Source organism: Eulemur rufifrons, chromosome 7 (assembly GCF_041146395.1).
Source record: "Eulemur rufifrons isolate Redbay chromosome 7, OSU_ERuf_1, whole genome shotgun sequence".
NCBI lineage: Eukaryota > Metazoa > Chordata > Mammalia > Primates > Lemuridae > Eulemur > Eulemur rufifrons.
This window is the reverse complement of record NC_090989.1, coordinates 137,504,455-137,527,538: the sequence shown is the minus strand read 5'-3', so window position 1 is coordinate 137,527,538 and position 23,084 is coordinate 137,504,455. Positions and strand designations below refer to the sequence as shown.

The 23,084-nt window shown below is 35.5% G+C and overlaps 1 protein-coding gene across 5 annotated transcripts in view; it reads right to left on the bottom strand.

Annotated features, from left to right (window-relative positions):
• The window catches only part of RBMS3 (RNA binding motif single stranded interacting protein 3), a 649,837-nt gene that overhangs the window by 237,292 nt on the left and 389,461 nt on the right, over nucleotides 1–23,084 (bottom strand). For all 5 annotated transcript variants that reach the window (XM_069473343.1, XM_069473346.1, XM_069473344.1 and 2 more), the window contains exon 5: nucleotides 574–731. In XM_069473343.1, coding sequence (XP_069329444.1) covers nucleotides 574–731 — 158 coding nt within the window. The remainder of the gene's footprint in view (nucleotides 1–573; nucleotides 732–23,084) is intronic.

The following is a 23,084-nucleotide window of genomic DNA, read 5'->3' as shown; positions in this document are numbered from 1 at the left end:
TACATTTTTTTTTTTTTTTTCTATTCTGCCTAAAATATCAAAAACACTCTGCCGGGTGTTAAATGCAAATGCCTCCTTGATCTTCTCTTACATTTCTGGGTTCCTTAGGACCTCCCAATAATTCCTGTTTCTCTAAATCTTTTTTCTCTTCCTTCTTCTCCTTACTGAGAAATTCTATTACCTCTCTTCTTTGAAAATCCATTTCAAAACATTTAGATGCTTTGTTCACCACACGGGCTCTTTTGCTTTGGAGTACAGGGCATTTATTATCCCTGGCAGGAATTGGCAGAATCTGAATTTGTTGATCTGCAGGCACAGATAGGACTGAGAACTGGATATGAATATCATTATGATTTGGGACACATAAACACATTCTATATACATATTTTAGCAAGCACAATGTATTTATATTTACATTGGAATTCTTTGGCCCAAGCAAAGATTCAGACAGGTTTGATAAGCTAATTTTTTTTCTTTGCCTATTCTATTGCTTTGTGCCCTAGTACTTAAAAAGCATGGAATTAAAAGGGAACAATGAGCAAAGATTGATTACATACGGAGCAAGAGTTTTACCTGGCAAAGCCAACACCTCTGCTGACTCCATTAGCATCTCTTAGTATTCTTGTGGAAATGACATGTCCGAAGGGTTTCAGCATATTCTCGAGTTCCTGTTCATCCATAGAAATGGGGAGATTTGAGATGTATAAGTTTGTTGGGTCTTGCTCTTGTTGCTAAGGGAAGGAAAGAAACAAATGCAGTAAGTTCTGAATATTGATAAACATCGCACAAATGGAAAACTTTTGCTTAAACTGCATCTAGATTCACATCTTCAAAGTCCTCTCACTCGGGGCACTACTTCTCTTCACTGAATCCCTTTCTTGTGCTTAATGTTTACCATGGACACAATGTCATTAATGAAAGCCAAGCTCTCTGTCCACCATTCCTTAGAAAAGACTAATAAACTTTTATTGCAATTGTACTAAAGCAAATGTGTCTATTCTTTCTATTACCACTAACTACTAACTTCCACAATCACTGTAACTACCATCACAACTAGTTACTGATGTTCCATTTAGTGAGGGCTCAGAACATTGCTAGGCACAGTTTTAAGCACTTAATTGGCATTATTTCATTTAATATCCCCAATAAGTATAATTACCATTTTACAGATGATAACATTGATCCCTAGCTTATCCAAGTTACACAGCTCATAAGGGTCAAAGCTAGGGCTGCAATCTGGGCCTATCAGCAAAGTGCATGGGTTTCACTGCCCTGCTATACTGACTAGACCATGGGGTCTAAAGCGTGGTCCCAGAGCTGCAACCACAGCTGCAGCATCACCTAGGAATTTGTTAGGAATACAAATTTTCGGGTCTCCCCCCAGAACTACTAGATCAGAAACTCTGAGGGCTGGCTAAGCAATCTGTGTTTGGATAAGCTATACAGGTGATTTTGATAACTGCTTAAGTTTTAGAATCGCCGTCCTAGAGCAAGCATGAATATTTATGTACAAATAAGATTATGATGTCTATCATTTTTTAACTCAGCAGGAATAATGGTTAAATAAGCTTTGCTTAATAGAATGAGAAACCAAACCACAATTGCTAGCATCAGTTCCATCACTATGAATATTCTCTATTTCACACAATGAATTAATAAGTTAGAACTTAGTTACATGTATGTCTCAAAATAAAATACAACCATAAACCTGACATGATTAATCATTAATATCAAAATATGTTAAGATATTAAATTGAACTATTATATTTTAACCAAACAACAACCTTAACTTCAATGATAAGCAAGAGATTAAATCAGATAAAGAAATTCTGAAGTCTATAGGAAATGGTATTATGTAACAGTAAAACATCTTTTGTGAAGAGATGTTATCACATTGTTAGAAAATGTGTGGTTATAAACACAATGGAAAAGTACAATAAACAGATTTCAAATATTATTTAGGATGAAGAAACAATTTTGGTATGAAATTAAATCCCATCATTTATAACAACTCTAAATATTCAGATAGTTCATAGTACTTTTATGAAGCCTTGGAATGAATAAGATCCATTCTTAGTTTTATTTTTTTAAACGTAGTTTACTTTTCAAGCTTTTTAGCACCGTGGAAAATAGTAAAAATAAACATATAATCAAAATAAAAAAAAAAACTAGAGCTTTAATATTTAGCAGTAGTGTAAATGAAGAGACTGAAGAACTGAAGTTAGTCTTTTTCACTCACACACACAATCGCACCTCCCACCACCACCACCAGATTGCATGGTCCTTGAGAGAAGACAGAGATAATATTATCCTTGCCTAAGTAGTTTTGATCTTGTTATTGTTTTTGCTTTTGTTTTGTTTTGTTTTTTTGTTTTTTTGTTAGGGTGGTAAAAAAAGAAAAAATGTTGTTTCAGACACACAATAACGAACGTTATTTACATACAACTTTCAACTTTTATAGTATTTCACTATTCATCATTTAAAACATCATCATTCTAAAAATAATTTGGCAAATATCATTGTACTTATTGAATACTGAGGAAATGGAGGCATGAAAGACTCATTATCTTGCCCAAGAACAATCCAATAATTAGTGACAAGGTTAAAATTAGAGTTAGTGACTAAGGTTCCTGTCTTCCAGCTCAGTGCATTTTCCACCAGCTCAATGTTTCCCACACGTCAGTCATTTGCAATATCAAATCTTAGAAATTTTTGCCAGCCATGTATCATTATTTATTTAAAAGTTTATTTTTCTAAATAAACATACCTTTGGGGCTTAAATAAATTCATTTTAAAAGATAAATTTATGCTGCTACCATAATTAAAGAGATAGTATCACTAAGTCATAAACAGAAGATAACTATAAGAACAGAGAAAAAAATCAATGTTTTTAAAGTATAGCTAAATACTGTTTGTTTGCAGAAGGCTTTGGCACTCCTGGCTGACTCTCTTTGTTGGAAAGGGGAATCGTAACTAAGGGAGGTATTAGAAGCACACTAACACCAGACTGAGTCTTTTTACTGGAAAGAATCAGAATTGAGGAAAAAATTAAGAAGGGAAAAGCTTTCTTATGATGTGATTTCTGAGTCCCACATGCCTAGATCTATTCAAGTTCCATGAGAAGCACATGTCCCATTCCTTAGGCGTTCCTCATCAACCCAGAGCTTACCAATGAGTGGGCCACAGAAAATGGGAGTCCCATGAATGGGTTGGAATTTGCCTAATATTCTGCACCCCTGTGCCCTCAATCATTAGGCTAAACAACCACAAGCAACCTGCACAATTGTCCCAGGGTACTGTACAGATCTTGTCATATTCTCTAGGCAGCAATGCACCAATTTACCCTAATGCAAATCCATTTCCAAATTCCCTAATGTTGAATACATTGCAGCTGCTCATAATGGTGTATCATAAACACGCAGAGCTTAATACATAAGGGATTGTCCAGGAAGCTATTTTCTGAATCCAAATTCAAATAACAAGGCCAACTCCTTAATCTGCATTCACAGAGACAATATAGCACTGGATGGTGTCATTCCTTAATTTGTATTCACAGAAAGAATATGGCATGGGGCAGTGTTATTTATTAAGTAGTTCTGTCCTTTGAAATGCAGTATTAGTCTTGAATATATTTGTTGACAATAGAATTTAAGCTCTGCATAGAATGAACTTTAAAATAGTATTAATATATATGCTTATATTTTTACTTCCAATTTTATTTATATATTAGGCTTATATAAATGGATGGTCATTTTCAAAAGGTTTGTTGGCAATATGAACCAGGGAGCACTTTCTTTTTAACCATCCAGAGGAATTTTTCATATGATAACTGCAATCTAAAAGAACTTTTTAAAAGTCTTTTTTTTTTTTAACTTAAACTTTCATGGACACTTACCTCCAGAATGGACCTACGGAGACATCTTGTCCAATCTTATAATTTAACAGAGAGAAAAAAACAAAAGCTAGAGAAGTGGTTATGACTTGCCCAAGACCACTCAGGCTAGAAATAGAACCCATGTCCTTTTATACTGGGTACAGTGTTATTACCAGTTTGATACTGACTTTACTTTTGAAATCCAATGACTAGTAAACAACAGGTTGCAGTTCCATGGAAAATTAGTACAGAGAAAAATAAATATATCTGAATTCCTGGTTTTATTTAGTTTTTTCTAGTCATCAATTAGCTTGAGTTACAGAATTAAGGCTATGAAAACAGAGTTCCTAGACTTACCTAGCATTCTTCACATAGTCACTGAATGAATACTGTGCAGTGTGTACTGGTTTGTAAAAGCATACAACTACAATTCATACATCTATTACATTTAATTGGCTATGTCACTATAAGTAACTCCTACATTTTGGTCTGTTTCTATATATTTTCATCTGTACAGAGATTTCTTGATTATTTAGTTTTGTCAAAAGTTAATGAAAAAGTTAGAAAAGTATCCTCTCTGTTGTTAATGGGAGCAGAAGTCTGTCATTTTATGCAAGAATATGTAAATAATTTATTTTTTTGAAATGACTTCTTTTTCCTTAGGTTTTTAGTGTATGTAAACTGCCAAAATAGGATTTGTTGGCACTCATTTGCTTTTTAACAGTTTAAGACCACTTCATAACTTCAGAACATTACAAGGTGGCCAAGCAAATTAATACTTACGAAGGGCAAAAAAAAAAAACAAAACATTGCCAATATCTACATCAAAGGTTATGCATGGGGCTTGTTTTTTGAATATGCATTATGACTAATATATAAACAGAATTCTGAAAAGGTCTATTAGTAGAACACAATTTTGAAAACTTAATAACAACCTGATAACATACATTTGATGAAACGACATTTAAATGGTCTGGAAGTAGTTACAGTATTGGCATCAAATAAAGACTTTAGAGAAATATTTCTCAAGCTACCTGGGGTGTGAAACATTTTTATTCCAATCTTTCAAGGACCAATAATTGTAGAATATAATAAAATAAGTTAATAAAAAATAAAGTAAAAAGATGCAAAATGCAAGTCCCAACTTTTATTACTACATTCAGCAAACACAAGATTACATTTTGAATTAGATGTCATGTTAATATCAAAATGTTATAATAGGTTTTAAATTCTTACTCTCAATTTCTGTACATATTTCATTGTGGACAGGTAGCAGTTGGTGGAATAAACTTTGAATAGCACTATTTTAGGGGACTATATTCCTATGTATTTCCCTTTATAACATAGCACCCTATGAGTCTTAGTAAGTTATAGTTTTTGCTTACTTTATATACTACCAAGTCCTATTTTTTTTTTTTAAGAGACAGAGACACAGTCTTACTCTGTTGCACAGGCTGGAGTGCAGTGATATGATCATAGCTCACTGCAGCCTCAAACTCCTGGGCTCAAGTGATCTTCCCACCTCAGCCTTCTCAGTAGTTGGGACTACATGGTGTGCCGCCATGCCCAGCTAATTGTTTTTAGAGACAGGGTCTTGCTATGTTGACCAGGCTGGTCTCAAACTACTGGGCTCAAACAATTACCCCACCCAGGCCTCCCAAAGTGCTGAGATTACAGGCCCGAGCCACCATGCCCAGTCCCTACCAAGTCCTTTTTAAAAAAAATTTTAGTTGACGCATAATAATTGTACATATGTAGGGTGTACAAAGTGATATTTTGATACGTGTATGCAATGTGTAATGATCAAATCAGGGTAATTAGTATATTCATCACCTCAAACGTTTATCATTTCTTTGTATTGGGAGCATTAAAAATCCTCTCTTCTAGCTATTTGAAAATATACAATAAATTACTGTTAACTATCGTCACTCTGCAGTGCTATAGAACACTGGAACTTATTCCTTTCTAATTAGTCGAGGAATTAATTTTGTATGTGTTAACCAACAGGTCTCCTTATCTCGCCACCTCACTATGCTTCCAAGCCTCTAGTAACCGTAATTCTACTCTCTACTTCTATGAGCGTAACTTTTTATCCCTGTGTGGGAACATGCAATGTTTATCTTTTTGTGCCTGATTTATTTCACTTAAAATAATGTCCTCCAGGTTAATCCATGTTGCTGTAAATGATAGAATTTCATTCTTTTTATGACTGACTAGTATTCCATTCTGTGTGTGTGTGTTTGTATGCATATATATCACATTTTTAAATAGTGTCAGAACAATTGGATGTCCATATAAAGAAGAATGAACAAGACCCCTATCTCTTACCATACACAAAAATCAACTCAAAATGGATTATAGACTTGAATGTAAGACCTGAAACTATAAAACTATTAGCACACAACATAGGGTAAAAACTTCAGGCATTGGTCTGGACAAAGATTTTATAGATAAGACTTCAAAAACACAGGCAACAAAAGCAAAAACAGAAAAATGATATTATATCAAACTGAAAAGCTTTTTCACAACAAAGGGAAAAGTCAACAGAGTGAATAGATAACCTGCAGAATGGGATAAAATATTTGAAAATTATTCACTTGACAAGGGATTAATATCCAGAATATACAAGGAACTCAACTCAACAGCACACAGACAAAAAATCTAATTAAAGACGGGCAAATGATCTGAATAGACATTTCTCAAAAAAAGACATAAAAATGACCAACAGGTGTATGAAAAATGACCAACAACACTACTTATCAGGGAAATGAAAATCAAAACCACGATGAGATATCATCTCACCGCAGTTAGAATGGCTGTCATCAAAAAGACAAAAAATAACAAATGCTGGTGAGAATATGGAGAAAGGAGAACTCTTATACACTATCAATGTGAATGTAAGTTAGTATAGCCACTATGGAAAACAGTATGAAGTTCTCCAAAACACTAAAAATAGAACTATTAAATATCATATGCTCCAGCAATCCCATTACTGGGTATTTACTTAAAGGAAAGGAAATCAGTATATCAAAAAAGCACCTGTACTGCCATGTTTATTTCAAGTGCTTTTAATCACAAAATTGTGTATAACCAATTTATAGACATTTTTAAACTATTAGGTGAAAAAAATGCCTTCTCAAGATGAATTATCCTAAATAGTTGTGACAAAAAATGCAGAAAAATGCTGAGGAGGTTGGAAACAATTCTAAAGGCAGCATTTTTAAAAGCACATCAGGAGGGATGTTCATATAGACTGAAGATAATAATATTACCTTCAATAGAACAGAATTTTATAATATTCAAAATGTTTCAGGCCCTTTATAATAACCCTATAAGGTAGATCAGGCAAGAGTTATTATCCCAACGATACAAATGAAGAAACTGTTTTTGATATATTAAGAGTGTTACCAAGGTCACATGGCTAGTAAGTGAATAAGCAACATCATAAGTGATATTATTTGATGCTTGATCTAGCACTTTTTCTACTACACTACACCAATTCTGGAGATTTCCTATAAATATTGTCATTCAATGGCTCTCACCTGTAGAAAAGAAAATCAGTGTGGAGGCAAAGGAGCAATAGTTTTTTTTTTTTTTTTTTTAATGGAACAGTATATTTTAATGCTGTAGCAATTTAAAAATTAATAATGAAAACTAAATGTTTTCTCTTACTTGGAAAACAGGGAGTCAGAGCAGTCCGTGTTAACAAGCTGCCCTAAAGGCATCAGGTGTCTTGGAATTAGTTTAACACTAACTTTGTACAGAGATGTTCTCACTCTTGTAGTGATAGTGTCAGCATGTTTGGTGCACGTCTGTGAGAGTTTCAGCACCTCCGCATGAGAACTGGAGGAAGCCTGATGTTTTGGCCACACTTGCTTCAGTATTATACATGTGTGTGACACTTAATTTTATGTGTCAACTTGACTGAGCCACAGTGGGCCTTCATATTTGGTCAAACAAATGGTGTTTCTGTGACACCAAAAGCAGTTTGGCCTCCTTAGTGTGGATACACCTCATCTAATCGGTTGAGGGCCTGAATTAAACAAAAAGGCTGACTCTCCCTAGAGTTAAGAAAGAATTTCTCCTGTCTGACTGCCTTTGAGCTAGGACCTCTTATTTATTTACTTATTTTCCTGTCTTCAGACCCTGACTTTTCCTGGATCTCGAGGCTGCCGGCCTTTGTAGTGGACCTACACTGTTGGCTCTCCTTGGTCTCCAGCTTGCCGGCTGAAGATCTTGGGACTTGTCAGCCTCCATAATCTCATGAGTCAATTCTATATAATAAGCTGAGAGAGATAGAGAGAGAGTGAGGGAGGGAGAGAATATTGGTTCTGTTTCTCCGGAGAACCATGACTAACACAATGTATTAGTTTTATCAAATCTGCTACAAAAAAATAAGGATACGTGCTCAGCTCTGACCTTCACCCTAGGACTTCTGCATACTCTAGCCACAAAGCCATGGCCTTGGACTAGGCAATGTGAGATGCACAGCCTTACCTTAAGATAGGTGCTCTAGAAGCAAAAATCCAAGGTAATGCATCAAAGACCAAACAGAAAAGTAAAGAAGATCTGCCAAGGAGTAGGCTTTCACTCCTAAATGGTACCTAATAACATGCTTCTGTCCTATTTGCCAATCAGTGAAGGGGGCCCTCTGTTTTCAATTACCTGCAATTGTTTTCAATTTCCTTAAAAGAGAAAAGGTGATTTCTCTTCTGCTAGTTCCACATGGTGATGGAGTTAGAGGAGGGCGACTGCCAATTATTCCTCCCAAAGCAACAATAAGAATAATTTGCCTAAAATAAGAACCATTTCCCTAAGGAACGCCTGTTTTAAAAGCAGCATTTAATTATTTCAGATATAATGTAAGCACAGCATCAGCAATTGGAGTTCATGTCCTCAAGCTCAATCGGAGGGTTTAATTCTGGAGAACAAACTCAGCAAGGGCCTGATTGTGAAATGCTGCCCACTGCTCCTGACGACCTGGGCATTTGTGCTGTTCTTTAAGGCTTGGGCTAACTTCTATTTCTCTATCAACTGAGCATCCTTGAATTGAGATGAGCAGCAAGTGATTAAACGAGCATCTTGAGTCTTTATGACTAGATTTGAATTACCTGTGGTCCTGGAACAGGTGGCCAGATTGGATCCCTGGCTTTGCTTGACTTCTCCCTCCACATGCACCTCATGAACTCGAGCTCAGTATCACCAGTTATCAGCCCTGATGTGATGGTTTCTCCTGTGAGAAAATGCTAAATTAACATTTTACAATATTGAGATCTCTCTATAGTTTTATTGTAATGTATTACCATATCACAAATATGTATGTTTTGTACTCAGGGTCCTGATGGTCAAAAATGAGAACAGGAAACAAAACTATAGAGAACTACTCAATATTGTAAACAAATCACATTTTCTCAGAGTCTAACTCACTACGCTAAAGGGGGCTCCCCAGGGATGTCTATTCTAGCCACCTGCTGTGAACTCTGGGCTAGAAAGTTGTCACCTGATTTGCTGATAATGACCATAATCCTTCTCCAAACACCTATGGAATTATGGAAATGGCATGATGATAGCCATAAGTTTACTATGATACCCTACTAATTTCTTCTGGAATAACCACCACAACACATATAAATATAGAACAGATGCAAAACATTTTTGTATCTTCTGCCTAGAATATGACAGCTTAAACTGGCCACGGTTCACTCAGATCCATATTTAGGATACACACACAAATGCATCAGTGAGATGTAAAACATGTTAGGGGCATGAACATCCATTGAAGGGAAACTATTTTTGTTGTAGTCAATGTAAATGACACCCTCAAAACACAGCAGAAATGGTAACTCTTGGAATGATGCAACAAAGCCCATGTGGCAAACATTATGTCCTACGAAGTTAGGGCTGCCTATCTGATAAAAGATACCCTGTAAAGTTTGAATTTATGATAAACAACAAATAATATTTTCTGTTATAAGCATATCCCAAATATTACATAGGGCATACTTATACTAAAATACTCATTGCCATGTAGAATTAATATTAATATAACTTTATAGAAATTATTCATTGTTAAGATTCATACTATGACCTTCTTATGGTATGATATTATCGAGTATATATTCTGAATTTACCATATGTTAGACATTGTGCTTTAAAGTCATTTAAATTCATTATATTTTTATTCCTTAAAACAACCCTTGAGGAAGATACTATTAATATTCCCATTTTACGTGTGAGAAAGTTGAGGTTGTAGGAAGCTATAAAATTGCACAAATCACACGGCTGCTAAGAAGCCTAACAAGAATTCAAATCCAATTGTTGAGATTTCAACATAAACAGTGTATTTAATGGCTGGCTCACAACTTTTTTTGAGTGATCAAGGTGAAAAATCCACTGTGAGATGGGTTCGTACAGGTGTTCAAAATGTACACCTACTTAGCAATACAATTCACCTTCCTAAGAATGGGAATCATTTAATAGTACTAGGGAAATGAGGTAGCAAAAGAAGATACAAGTTTATCTTACTTGTAAGGCTCGAGCAATAAAATTTCCTAAGCTACTGAGGAAAACATACCTGGTTAATTTTTTCTAACATTTATTCCACACAGAAAAGATATATATATATATAAAGTGAAAAATCACAGGTTTGCATACAAAATATTCTGTTGTGTTGCTGTTTTGCTTGAATCTACTTTTATTCCTAAATTGTCCAATGTCAGTTTTACAGGAAACTGGCTCTATAACGCCATGCATATTTCACATGGTATGGACTAAGCAGTCAGCTCTACACTGGCACTTTAACAACAAAAACAAAAAATAAATTCAACTGTACATTAAAATTCTGTCAGTCTAAGTGAAGGATGGTGTATCCTAAATTTATTTAATCCTAGTCTTTCCAAAGAGAGCCTGAACAGGCTACACAACACTTGGTACACTAAAAAAAATGTGGTATGTGGTGTGGAGAGTGTGTGAGTATATGCGTGTGTTTATCTCACAATGAAAACTGGTTTCTTAATGCAGGGTGGGATGGGAGAGGAACCTAACTAGGTGCTACTGTCTTCCTTCCATTTCTTATATTAACATGGTGACCTTGGTAGAGAAATAGCAAAGAGGAGGTGCAATAGGGGGGTGAAGGTGTTCAAATGAGGTATATCATTTTGTCTTTTAAGTGAGTAGTTTTCATCATAATTGCAAGCTTTTATTTGGCAAGCACATTATTTGTATTTTTCTTAATACTCATCAGTGGGAAAGAGATGTCTTATTCTTAATGTGACTCAACAAGGAGTTACGTGATTTCACCAGGAGTGCCTAGACTATTAAATGAAAAAGGAATGCATACATCTTAGTTTGTCTCTTAGTTGCAGGTTTTCTATCTGCAGGAGTCCTGTGATTCAGGAACTAGCACACCTGAACAATTGGAGGCACTTATGGTCACAACACTAATCCAATTCAAAATCACTTGTCGATTTACATATCTCGACTCATAGCCCTTTACTAAATGGAGCATCCACTTATTTTTGACATATTTGCTCTTGACCATTCATTCACTAATTCAACATTTTTTTAAGCTTGTAGTATATGCCAGCCCCTGAGGTAAATTCTAAGGACACAGGCATGATCAGCCATGATCTCTGCCTCCCTTACAGAGTTGAGCCTAGTGGATACTTTATAGCTAAATTTCAATAATAAAATGCTATTTCTCATTAGCTAACACATTAGTGCAGCCAACAGTGTAGATAGACATCTGCCCCCATCTTTTACAGTCCATAACTTGAAATTCTATTTTCCTCAAAATGGTGATTAGACAATCTAAATTATTTCTGAATGGTGTCTGAGCTACATGATAAACATGAAAATTAAATCTTGAAATATAAAATCCTTGCAGACACATTAAGCCCTAAGAAAACTACAAATGTTAATTTGGGCTGTGTCTATGACTATATATTTCCATTTCATTAACAATGATTTTGTCCATAATCCTCCAGAAAACTTTGTGTAGGAATGATCTGTGAACATGCAGTGACATGGTGGCCCTAATATTAACTAGTTATTAACATTTCTCAGCAAATTGCCTGAACTGAAAAATGGAGATAATAATACTAACAACCTCAGAGGGTTATTGTGGGAATTCAATGATACGATATACTAAAAATTTAGTAGAGTGCCAGGTACATAAAAGAAGCTCGGTAACTCACCATTTATTTCCATAGTTATTATTACATAAAGAAATTTAGAACATTGTAAGAGGACCGCTACTAACTAAATATAAGCCATGTTCATAAAAGAACAATTATCACTATTTAATATTTAGCCCATTGTGTCCCTCATAGGTACAAACTTACTAAAGATTATATTAAATTATATGGAGGTGGGCATATTAAATTAATGATGAGATCCTTAAAATGTGGCCACTGTATCAGCAAGAGAATCTAGAAACATATTACAGGGTGGGAAACATAACACTGTTCCTATCATTTATGAGCTACAAAGATTAATGATTTATTACTGGGCTCATTAATCAAAACCATGTGGCTTTTTTTTTTTTTTTTAAGGAGCAATTCCACTGTTCAAGTCAATTAGCTTACCAAAGCTATTACACCAAAGAAGCTGCAATGTTATTCAGGCTTCCCCGGGAGTATTTAGAGTATAAAATAAATGCTATTATTCAGAAGATACCGAATTGCTAAGCTTCTTAAATTCATACAATTGGGAACCTGCAGTACATTAAAATGCTGAAACTCATTAAGAACCTTTTTTTCCCAGCTTTGGAGTCATTGGCATTCTCAGCACTGTTAAGAACAATAAAACGCTCCTGGCTTCCAAGGAGAGAGTGACTTCCGCTCCTTCAGCTCCATTTCAATGAATCACTGAGGCAGAACTGGCACCCAGCCATTGAGACAATGACAGCTTCTGCTGGATTACCCTAATACCTGAACAGGCCTGCAAAATTAGCTAATATGTTACACTAAAGAGGGAAAAAGAGAATAACTAGTGCATATTGATTATTTATCTTTACCTTCTTAGAGCTCTATTCAAAATGTTTGAGCATCAATATATAAAATGTTAGTATTAATTTTAACCCATAAAATAAAGTAAAAATCTATGAGTTCCTTCTCGTATAAGTGAATTACTAAATAAAAGAGGGGAAAGGAAAAACTATACTTAAAGTATAATAAAAATGAATAAATGTGGAAAGAATGTTGGAATGACAAAATCATCACATGGCACTAATTGATTTAGGCAAGAATGATCAGTGGACTCCCTTGAAGCTCTGACTTGGGTGGGGCAAAGGCAATATGTAACCTAAACATTTGTAATATGCTGAAATAATAAAAAAAAAGATCAGTGGATGTCAAAACTAGTGAGTGAAAGTTTGATGGGAGCTAGTAAATGTATATAATCTCAAGGAATCTTGCCAAAAGATACTTATTACTTACAAGGAGGAAAACAGTAACTTTTCCTTGGGGATACCTGACAGACATTACCTTAAACAAGTGATTAAAGTAGCATCACTGGAGTGGGACAAATGGATACCCATGCAACTCCTGATATGCACCACAGCACTGTGACATTCCTTTTAGCAATGCATAACCTGAATCTAATTATGGAAAAACATCCGACAGACCTAAGATGAGAAATCTTCTACACAATAATAGGCCTGTAATCTTCAAAATTGTCAAGATGAAAAAAGACTGAGGAACTATTGCAAATTAAAATAGACTAAGAGGCATGTAAATGTAACATCTAATCCTGGATTGAATCTTGGATCCCTGCCCCCTCCCCAATTTTTGTTTATTATAAAGAACATTAGTGGGATAATACAAAATTTGACTAAGTTCTATAGATTAGACATTTCTATTGTATTCATGTTATTTTCCTGATGTTGATTATTTTACTGTGGTTATATAAGTAAGTGTCCTACTTGTTAGGACATAAACTAAAGTATTTATGGATAAAGGTGCATCCTGTCTGTAATTTACTTTCAAATATCTTAGAATAATAATGCCAATATGTATATATCTACAGACAAAATGATAAAGCAAATGTAAGAGATGGTAACAGGTAGAAAATCTGGATGAAAAACATATTATTTTCACATTTAAGTTTGAAATTATTCAAAAACAAAAGTTAAAACAAGTGCAAAAATAAAATAAGCAACTTATTAATCTTGATAGCCAAAATCTAAAAATATTAAAAGTATTCATCATAAATACTTTACCTTATAAGAGAAATATAAGACAGTATACATTTCATACTTTGCATTCAAACTGTATTCCCTCAAGACAAAAAGAATACAAAACATGGAAATCAGCATCTGCTTTCCCTAATACTGCATGATTTGATTATCATACTCAGTAACAAGTTAGACAGTATCCATTTATTTGGTTCATTTGTATACTACTAGCTCATGGTCTCCACTAAAGGTTTCAGGTAACATTTTGGGTTAGGTGATTTTCAGAGAGAAGGAAGTTGGGGATTCAAACTGCATTCCAGGTATTAACAAGCAGCAGTGAATAAAAGAAGAGCCAGATAAATTCTTTAAATGTAAACATAATTCTTCTCCATCACCACTGTGCTCACCTGACCCTGCCCTATTTTCTCCTCATAATGTACCCTGTATATGCACCAAAAGAATCATTTTCTCATTAATAGACACAAAGATGATAATACTTTTGTGCGTTTGCAACCTCATATACAACATGTGATAAAGGAGAGGTTCTATTTGAGTAATGCATAGACCAGTGATTACAAAACATGGCGATTTTGCCTCTTAGAGGGCAGTTGGAAATATCTGGAGACATTTTTGTCACAACTGCAGTGAAGGGGCTGCCACTAGCATCTTATATGCACAGAAAAGTCCCCTACAACAAAGAATTATCTGTGAAAGAAGTATCTATTATGTCATGCATGATGTACCCTGGTATTAGACTCCTTTAAGAGGAAAGAAAAAAATATGTATGTATGTTATTATAGATCTATTATGTTATGTATTTAATATATCATCACATACTATTTATCATATATAAATATACATAAGGCTTTCAGTATTGATTTGGGTATTTTCATTATGGAGCCCTTAAATATGTGCAAGCATACACTGAGGTATAAATGCATCTGTTTATAGCTTGAATGTGACTCTTAAACCAGATACACTTTAAAATTATGTAAAAGCAAACTTGCAAAACCAACACATTCAATTAAAATATTAATTTAGTATCATGAATAATGTCACTTTGCCAAATCTAAATTGCTACTCAAAATGTGAATATGCCACTATGAAACACTAAATATTTTTGAAATTCATAGGCTATGTTCTTTGTGCCATATGACATTCTGATTCTTCCACTACTTTTTTCTATGAAACTTTCATCTGAGTGCAGCTTGCCAGGATAACAGCTTTCATTTGGTTTAAAAGCATCATTTACTTATTAAGTCAGCCTCTTTTTTGCTTTCTTTCCTCATTAGTCCCAGACAATGACAATAGGCCTCCTTGACACCATACGATTATAGATACAAATACAGACACAGACAGTGACATCAACTGGTCATCCAGATGATCTGAAATATGTTTTCATAATTTTAAAAATATTACCATAGAATGAAAACTCTCAGATGGATATATTCTAAAAAATTATTTACACAGGCTTTGGTGAGAAAGATGACAATACAACAGCAACAAAAAATTACCAAGTATTTCCATGGATGATCAATTTGCTTTCAGATCTAAAAGCACTTATGTATTAGCTACATAAAACTGTGTGTGTATAAAACGCACATATATATCCTATAATTCTGGACCCGTGAGTTCACCTCCTTGAGTCTTTGTTTCCTCACAATTTAAAAAAATAATACTACTACCATAGGATTATTGTAAAGATTAAAAGGACATTTTGCAATGTTAATATCTTTTCTTCTTCTTGTTCTTCAGCCATGAAAAAGAATGAAATAATGTTGTTTGCAGCAAGTTGGAGGGAACTGGAGACCATTATCCTAAGTGAGTTATCTCAGAATGGGAAACCTAACACCATGTATTCTCATTAATGCATGGGAGCTAAATGATGGGTACACATGGTCATACAGTGGTATAAAGAACATTGGAAGCTAAAAAGGGAGGAGGGTGAAAGGGGAGTGATGGATAAAAATTTATCTATTGGGGACACTATTCTGGTGAGAAGCACACTAAAAGCCCTGAGTTTAGCATTATACAACTCATCCATGTAACAAGAACACTTTGTACCCTTCATATTTTGAAATAAAAATTATAAAATATATATGGAGATATATATTTATAGGTCATAGTGTCTAACTCATTAGATAATCTATAAAAACCATATCTGTTTTAGTACAGTGCAAATCAGAAGTTATAGAGGACAGATAGGAAGGGCAGAGAGGGCAGAAATCATGGCTTCCTTTTAATGTTTTCTTTCCATTTCTATTTTCTGGTGAACCTTTTAAAAAGTGCCGGATTAAGACTTACAATGGCTAAATATGATACAATTCATATAGAGAAAGCATTGATGAATTGAAAAGAAAAATTCTACAAAATTCATAGCACCCAGAACATTTTCAAAGAAGGCCAAAAAGCCACGTCCCTCAGGCAGGCAAGACCTTCCTGTGTACGTGGTAAAGAAAAAGGGCCAGTGTGGTTGAGGCAGAGGGAGCTCAGAGGTAGTGGCATGAAATGACATTGGATGGGTAGGCAGGAACCAGCTCATATGGTGCCTTGTAGGCTGTGCCTATACACTGGGAATTGGGATTATGTTAAGTACAATGGGAAGGCACTGAAGAAAGTAAGTGGGGAAAGACATGATCTGATTTGCTTAAAACACAAGTTTGTGTATAAGAGAATGGACGGCTAAGAAGTGGAGTGAGTTTCTCATTAGGTGGGGAGATATTGTGGTAGGTCAGAAGCATCTTTTGGACATAGCAGTGGAGATGGTTATAAAGAAAAGTGAATTAAAAAATCTGTTTTGCATGTAAAGTCTACACACTTTCTGACGCATAAGATGTGAGGAATTTTAGAAAGGAAGGTTCAAGGATGAATCTTGGGGTTTTGCTAATTGCTTCTTTGCCTACACAGTTACCACTTACTGTCATAGAAGACAGGGAAGACCAAACTTGAGGGGGAAAATCCAGAACTCTCTTTTGGATACTTTAAGTTTGATTATGCCTATTAGACATCTAGGTTTGCCCTCTGACTCATCTAGTTTCAATCAATAAGAGTAGTGATGATGGGTAAACACAGACATTCAGGAACCCTGGATCATCCTAAATCTTTAGAAGCTTAGTTTGACCCCACACATTTATAAAACTGAGTAGAAAAGAAGTGTACTGTCTTCACAAGGAAAGGAATGTATATGCCGCATCAAGACATATTCCCTAAAACAGAGGCACCAGAATGATACAATATCTAGATTTCTTTTTTCAGAGAACAGAAAAGAGTTGTGCAAGGTCCCAAAGCAAATTTATAGCTAGAAATTAGATTCTCCCAGCTCCTAGTTCAATATGTCTGTCTTTATGAAAACTTAGCAGACTCTTATAAAAATACTTTCACAATGTACAAGTTCCCTTCAGGTTATTTCACTGTAGAACCTTGAACTCAAAGCCTGGTTTGTGGATCAGCAACACATGGGAAATCGTTAGAAATGGAGCCTCTCAGGCCCCACCCCAGACCAACTAAATTAGATCTACAGTTTAACAAGGTGCACAGGCGATTCATGTGTACGTAAGAGTTTAAGAAACACTGTTTTAGAAGAAGTTAAATCACTCTTGGTTTTATGGAAGATTATTTAGCGTACCTATATGAACACAGGTAAAATAAGGAACACAGTAAAATAAGGAAAAACGCTAGCGTTATACTCATATGATTAGCTAGCCCACTCTACTATTCAATGAGGAATGCTTCCATTTTTTTTTTTTATTCATGATAAATTATTAAGTGAACAGTGCAAGTTAAAAACAATAGTTTCATATTTTTTTCCCCACCCCCCCTTTCCCGAGTCAGCACCTTCAAGTGTTACCACTCCCCAAACGGTGCGCAATACACTCATTGTGTAGGCATACCCCCATCCCCTCCCCCACCCCCCACCTCAGTCTGATGTCCAATTGGTGTCGTTCCCAGATTTGTATTTAGGTGATGATCAGGGAAACCAATTTTCTGGTGAGTACATGTGATGCATGTTTTTCCATTCTTGGGATACTTCACTTAATACAATGGGTTCCAACTCTCTCCAGGAGAACCATAGAGATGTCGTATCTTCATCATTCCTTATAGCTGAGTAATATTCCATGGTATACATATACCACAGTTTACTAATCCAATCATGTATTGATGGGCATTTGGGTTGTTTCCACATCTTTGCTATTGTGAATTGTGCTGCTATAAACATTTGGGTACATGTGCCTTTGTTACAGAATGAACTTTTTTCCTTTGGGTATATGCCCAGTAATGGGATTGCTGGGTCAAATGGCAGGTCTACTTGAATCTGTTTAAGATACCTCCATAATGCTTTCCACAGGGGTTGTACTAGTTTGCAGTCCCACCAGCAGTGTATTAGTGTTCCTGTCTCTCCACACCCACGCCAACATGTGTTGTTTTGGGTTTTTTTGATAAAGGCCATTCTCACTGGGGTTAAGTGATATCTCATTGTGGTTTTGATTTGCATTTCCCTGATGATTAGAGATGTTGAACACTTTTTCATATGTTTGTTAGCCATTTTTATATCTTCTTTTGAAAAATTTCTATTCATGTCCTTTGCCCACTTTTTGATAGGGTTGCTTGATTTTTTCTTGCTGATTTTCCTGAGTTCTAAATAGATTCTTGTTATCAGTCCTTTATCTGATGTGTAGTATGCAAAAATTTTTTCCCATTCTGTAGGTGGTCTGTTTATTCTCTGGACTGTTTCTTTGGCTGTGCAGAAGCTTTTTAATTTAATCATGTCCCATTCATTTATTTTTGTTGCTGCTGTGATTGCTTTGGGGGTCTTCTTCATAAATTCTTTGCCTAGGCCAATGTCTGTAAGAGTCTTTCCTACATTTTCTTCTAGAATTCTGATTGTATCACGCCTAAGGTTTAAGTCTGTTATCCACCGTGATTTGATTTTTGTGAGAGGTGAAAGCTGTGGGTCCTGTTTCAGTCTTCTACAAGTGGCTAACCAATTCTCCCAGCACCATTTGTTGAATAGGGATTCTTGTCCCCAGGGTATATTCTTTCCCGCTTTGTCAAAAATTAGGTGACTATATGAGGATGGTTCTATGTTTGGATTTTCTGTTGTGTTCCACTGGTCTGTGTCCCTGCACTTGTGCCAATACCAGGCTGTTTTAAGAACCACGGCCTTGTAGTATTGTTTGAAGTCTGGCAAATTAATACCTCCCATTTTGTTTTTGTTGCTTAAAATTGCTTTTGCTATACGGGGTCTTCTTTGATTCCATACAAAGTGTATAATTATTTTCTCTATGTCTGTAAAGAATGATGTTGGAAATTTAATAGGGATTGCATTGAATCTGTAGATCACTTTGGGTAGTATAGACATTTTAACAATGTTGATTCTTCCGATCCACGAGCATGGTATATTTTTCCATCTATTTGCAAGTTCTGCTATTTCTTTTCTCAGTGTTTCATAGTTTTCCTTATAGAGGTCCTTTACCTCTTTAGTTAGATATATACCTAGATATTTTATTTTCTTTGTTGCTATTTTGAAGGGTATTGAGTCTTTAATTTGGTTTTCCGATTGACTGTTATTGGCATATATAAATGCCTCTGATTTGTGTATATTAATTTTGTAGCCTGAGACTTTGCTGTATTCGTTAATCAATTCCAGGAGTCTCTTGGTTGAATCCTGGGGGTTTTCCAGATATAACATCATATCATCAGCAAAAAGTGAGAGTTTGATCTCTTCCTTCCCTATTTGGACTCCCTTGATTCTGCTCTCTTGCCTGATAGCTCTCGCAAGGACTTCCAATACTATGTTGAAAAGTAATGGAGACAATGGGCAGCCCTGTCTGGTTCCAGTTCTAAGTGGGAGTGCTTTCAGTTTTTCTCCATTCAGTATGATGTTGGCTGTGGGTTTGTCATATATGGCTTGTATCATTTTTAGGTAGGTTCCATCAATGCCTATTTTGTTAAGCGTTTTTATCATAAAAGGGTGTTGAATTTTGTCAAATGCTTTTTCTGCATCTAATGAGAGTATCATATGGTTTTTGTTTTTGCTTCTATTTATGTGGTGAATTACATTGATAGATTTACATATGTTGAACCACCCCTGCATCTCGGGGATGAAGCCCACTTGGTCGTGGTGGATTACTTTTTTGATAAGTACTTGGATTCGATTTGCTAGTATTTTATTGAAAATTTTTGCATCTATATTCATGAGGGAAATTGGTCTGTACTTCTCTATTTTTGTTTTGTCCTTTCCAGGTTTTGGTATTAATGTTATATTGGCTTGGTAGAACGTGTTGGGGAGAATTCCATCCTTCTCAATATTGGAGAATAGTTTATGTAGGATGGGCACCAGTTCTTCTTTGTATGTATGGTAAAATTCAGGTGTGAACCCATCTGGACCAGGGCTTTTCTTTTTGGGAAGGTTTTTTATTGCTGTTTCGATTTCAGTTCTTGATATTGGTCTGTTCAGGTATTCTATTTCTTCCTGGTTGAGCCTGGGAAGACTATGTGTTTCTAAAAATTTGTCCATTTCCTCCACGTTCTCCAGTTTGTATGCATAAAGATTTTTGTAGAATTCATAGATGATATCTTGTATCTCTGTAGCATCGGTTGTGATTTCTCCTTTCATGTTCCTAATGGAGGTTATTAGAGATTTTACTTTTGTGCTCTTGGTTAGTCTAGCCAGAGGTGTGTCTATTTTGTTTATCTTTTCAAAGAACCAACTTTTTGTTTTATTAATTTCCCTTATAGTTTCTTTGTTGTCCTTTTCATTTAGTTCTGATTTGATCTTAGTAATTTCTCGCCTTCTGCTGGGTTTGGGATCGTTCTGTTCTTCTTTCTCCAGTTCTTTGAGTCTATTCGTTAGGTTGTCTATTTGCATGTTTTCTGTCTTTTTGATATAGGCATTTATGGATATGAATTTTCCTCTCAGGACTGCTTTAGCTGCATCCCATAGATTTTGATAAGTTGTATCTCCATTGTCATTTAATTCAAAGAAATTTTTCATTTCCATCTTGATTTCTTCTTTTATAGAATAATTATTCAGGAGAAGGTTATTTAGCTTCCATGACTTTGAGTAAGAGTGAGGGTTTCTGTTTGTGATCATTGTTACTTTTATTCCGCTGTGATCTGAGAAGATGCATGGTATAATTTCTATTTTTTTGAATTTTTGAAGACATGATTTATGTCCTAGGACATGGTCAATCTTAGAGAATGTCCCGTGAGCTGATGAGAAGAATGTATATTCTGTGGACTTTGGGTAGAATGTCCTATAGATGTCAGCCATGCCCATTTGTTCTAGCATTCTATTGAGGTCCATTATGTCTTTGTTTATTTTCTGTTTAGAGGATCTGTCCTGTACTGTCAGTGGGGTGTTAAAGTCTCCAGCTATTACAGCATTGTTATCTATCATTTGGTTGAGATCTAGTAGGGTTTGCTTTATGAATCTAGGTGAACCTAGGTTGGGTGCATATATATTGAGTATAGTCATGGCTTCTTGATGAATTGTGCCTTTAATCAGTATGTAGTAGCCATCTTTGTCTTTTATTATTTTTGTTGGTTTGAAAGCTAAGTTATTGGAAATTAAGATTGCCACACCAGCTTTCTTTTGGTTACCATTTGCTTGAAATATCGATTTCCATCCTTTTATTTTCAGTCTAAATGCATCTTTGCAGGTTAGGTGAGTTTCTTGAAGACAGCAGATACTTGGATTGTATTTTTTTATCCATTGGGCCAGTCTATGTCTCTTGAGCGGGGAGTTCAAGCCATTCACATTTATTGAGAAAACTGATAAGTGAGACAGTTTTTTGTTCAGCTTGTTGGGTAGAACTTCATTGTGATGTTTTCTCTCCTGGGCCATTGTGGTATCTGGAATTTGATCTTTAGCTCTTGAGTAGTTTTATATTCGTGGATCTTTCTTGTGCTGATCCGTGTGTAATTCTCTTTGGAGTACTTCTTGGAGGGCTGGTCTTGTCTTGGTGAATTCCCTCAATCTTTGTTTATCTGAGAATGTCTTGATTTCTCCTTCGTATAGAAAACTTAGCTTAGCTGGGTACAAGATTCTAGGCTGGGCATTATTCTGTTTCAGAAGCGTGAAAATGGGGCCCCAACCTCTTCTTGCTTGTAAGGTTTCAGCTGAGAAATCTAGCGTAATTCTGATGGGTTTTCCTTTGTAAGTTACTTGTTTCTTTCTCCTTACAGCTCGGAGAAGTGACTCTTTAGTGGATATTTTGGTCAGCCTGATGACTGCGTGGCGTGGTGTTTTCCTATTTGCTATGAATCTCCCAGGGGTCCTTTGAGCTTCTTGAATCTGTATGTCTAGAGTATTGGCAAGGCCTGGAAAATTTTCCTCGATTATGTCTTCAAATAGCTTGTCCAACCCTTGCTTATTATCTTCTTCACCCTCAGGAATGCCAATAACTCTCAAGTTAGGTTTCTTCACATAATCCCACATTTCTTGAAGACTCAGATCATTTCTCTTACTTTTTCGATCTATCTCTGTGACTGACTTATTTAGTTGGAAGAAGTTATCTTCAATTTCTGAGATTCTTTCCTCTGTTTGATCTACCCTGCTCTTGAGACTTTCCACAGTGTTTTGTAGCTCTCTGAGTGAATTCTTCACTTCTAGGAGTTCAGTTTGGTTTTTCTTCAATATTTCAATTTCTTTAGTGAATTTTTCCTCCAAATCCTGTATTTTTTGTGTGTTTTCCTTGTGTTGTTTATCCATTGATTCTTGTATATTATTCAGCTTGTTTATAATCCATAATTGGAATTCTTCCTGTGACATGTTGGTGTTTTGAGTCTGGTTTGTGTCAGATGGTTGGGAGCTGGTATTTCTCTTTGGGGATGAGCTTTCCATTTGATTCTTTGTGTTCTCCGTGTTTTTTCGCTGGGCCCTTCCCATCTAGATTTATCGTTGGATCTTTACTTATAGATTTAGTCTGGTTAACAGGACTCTTTGTGCTCTATTCTTAGGCTGTGAAACAGTCTAGGTATGTTGCTTCTTTTGGCAAGAGGGGGAGACTGTTGTGTATTGTTTAGAGATTTTTC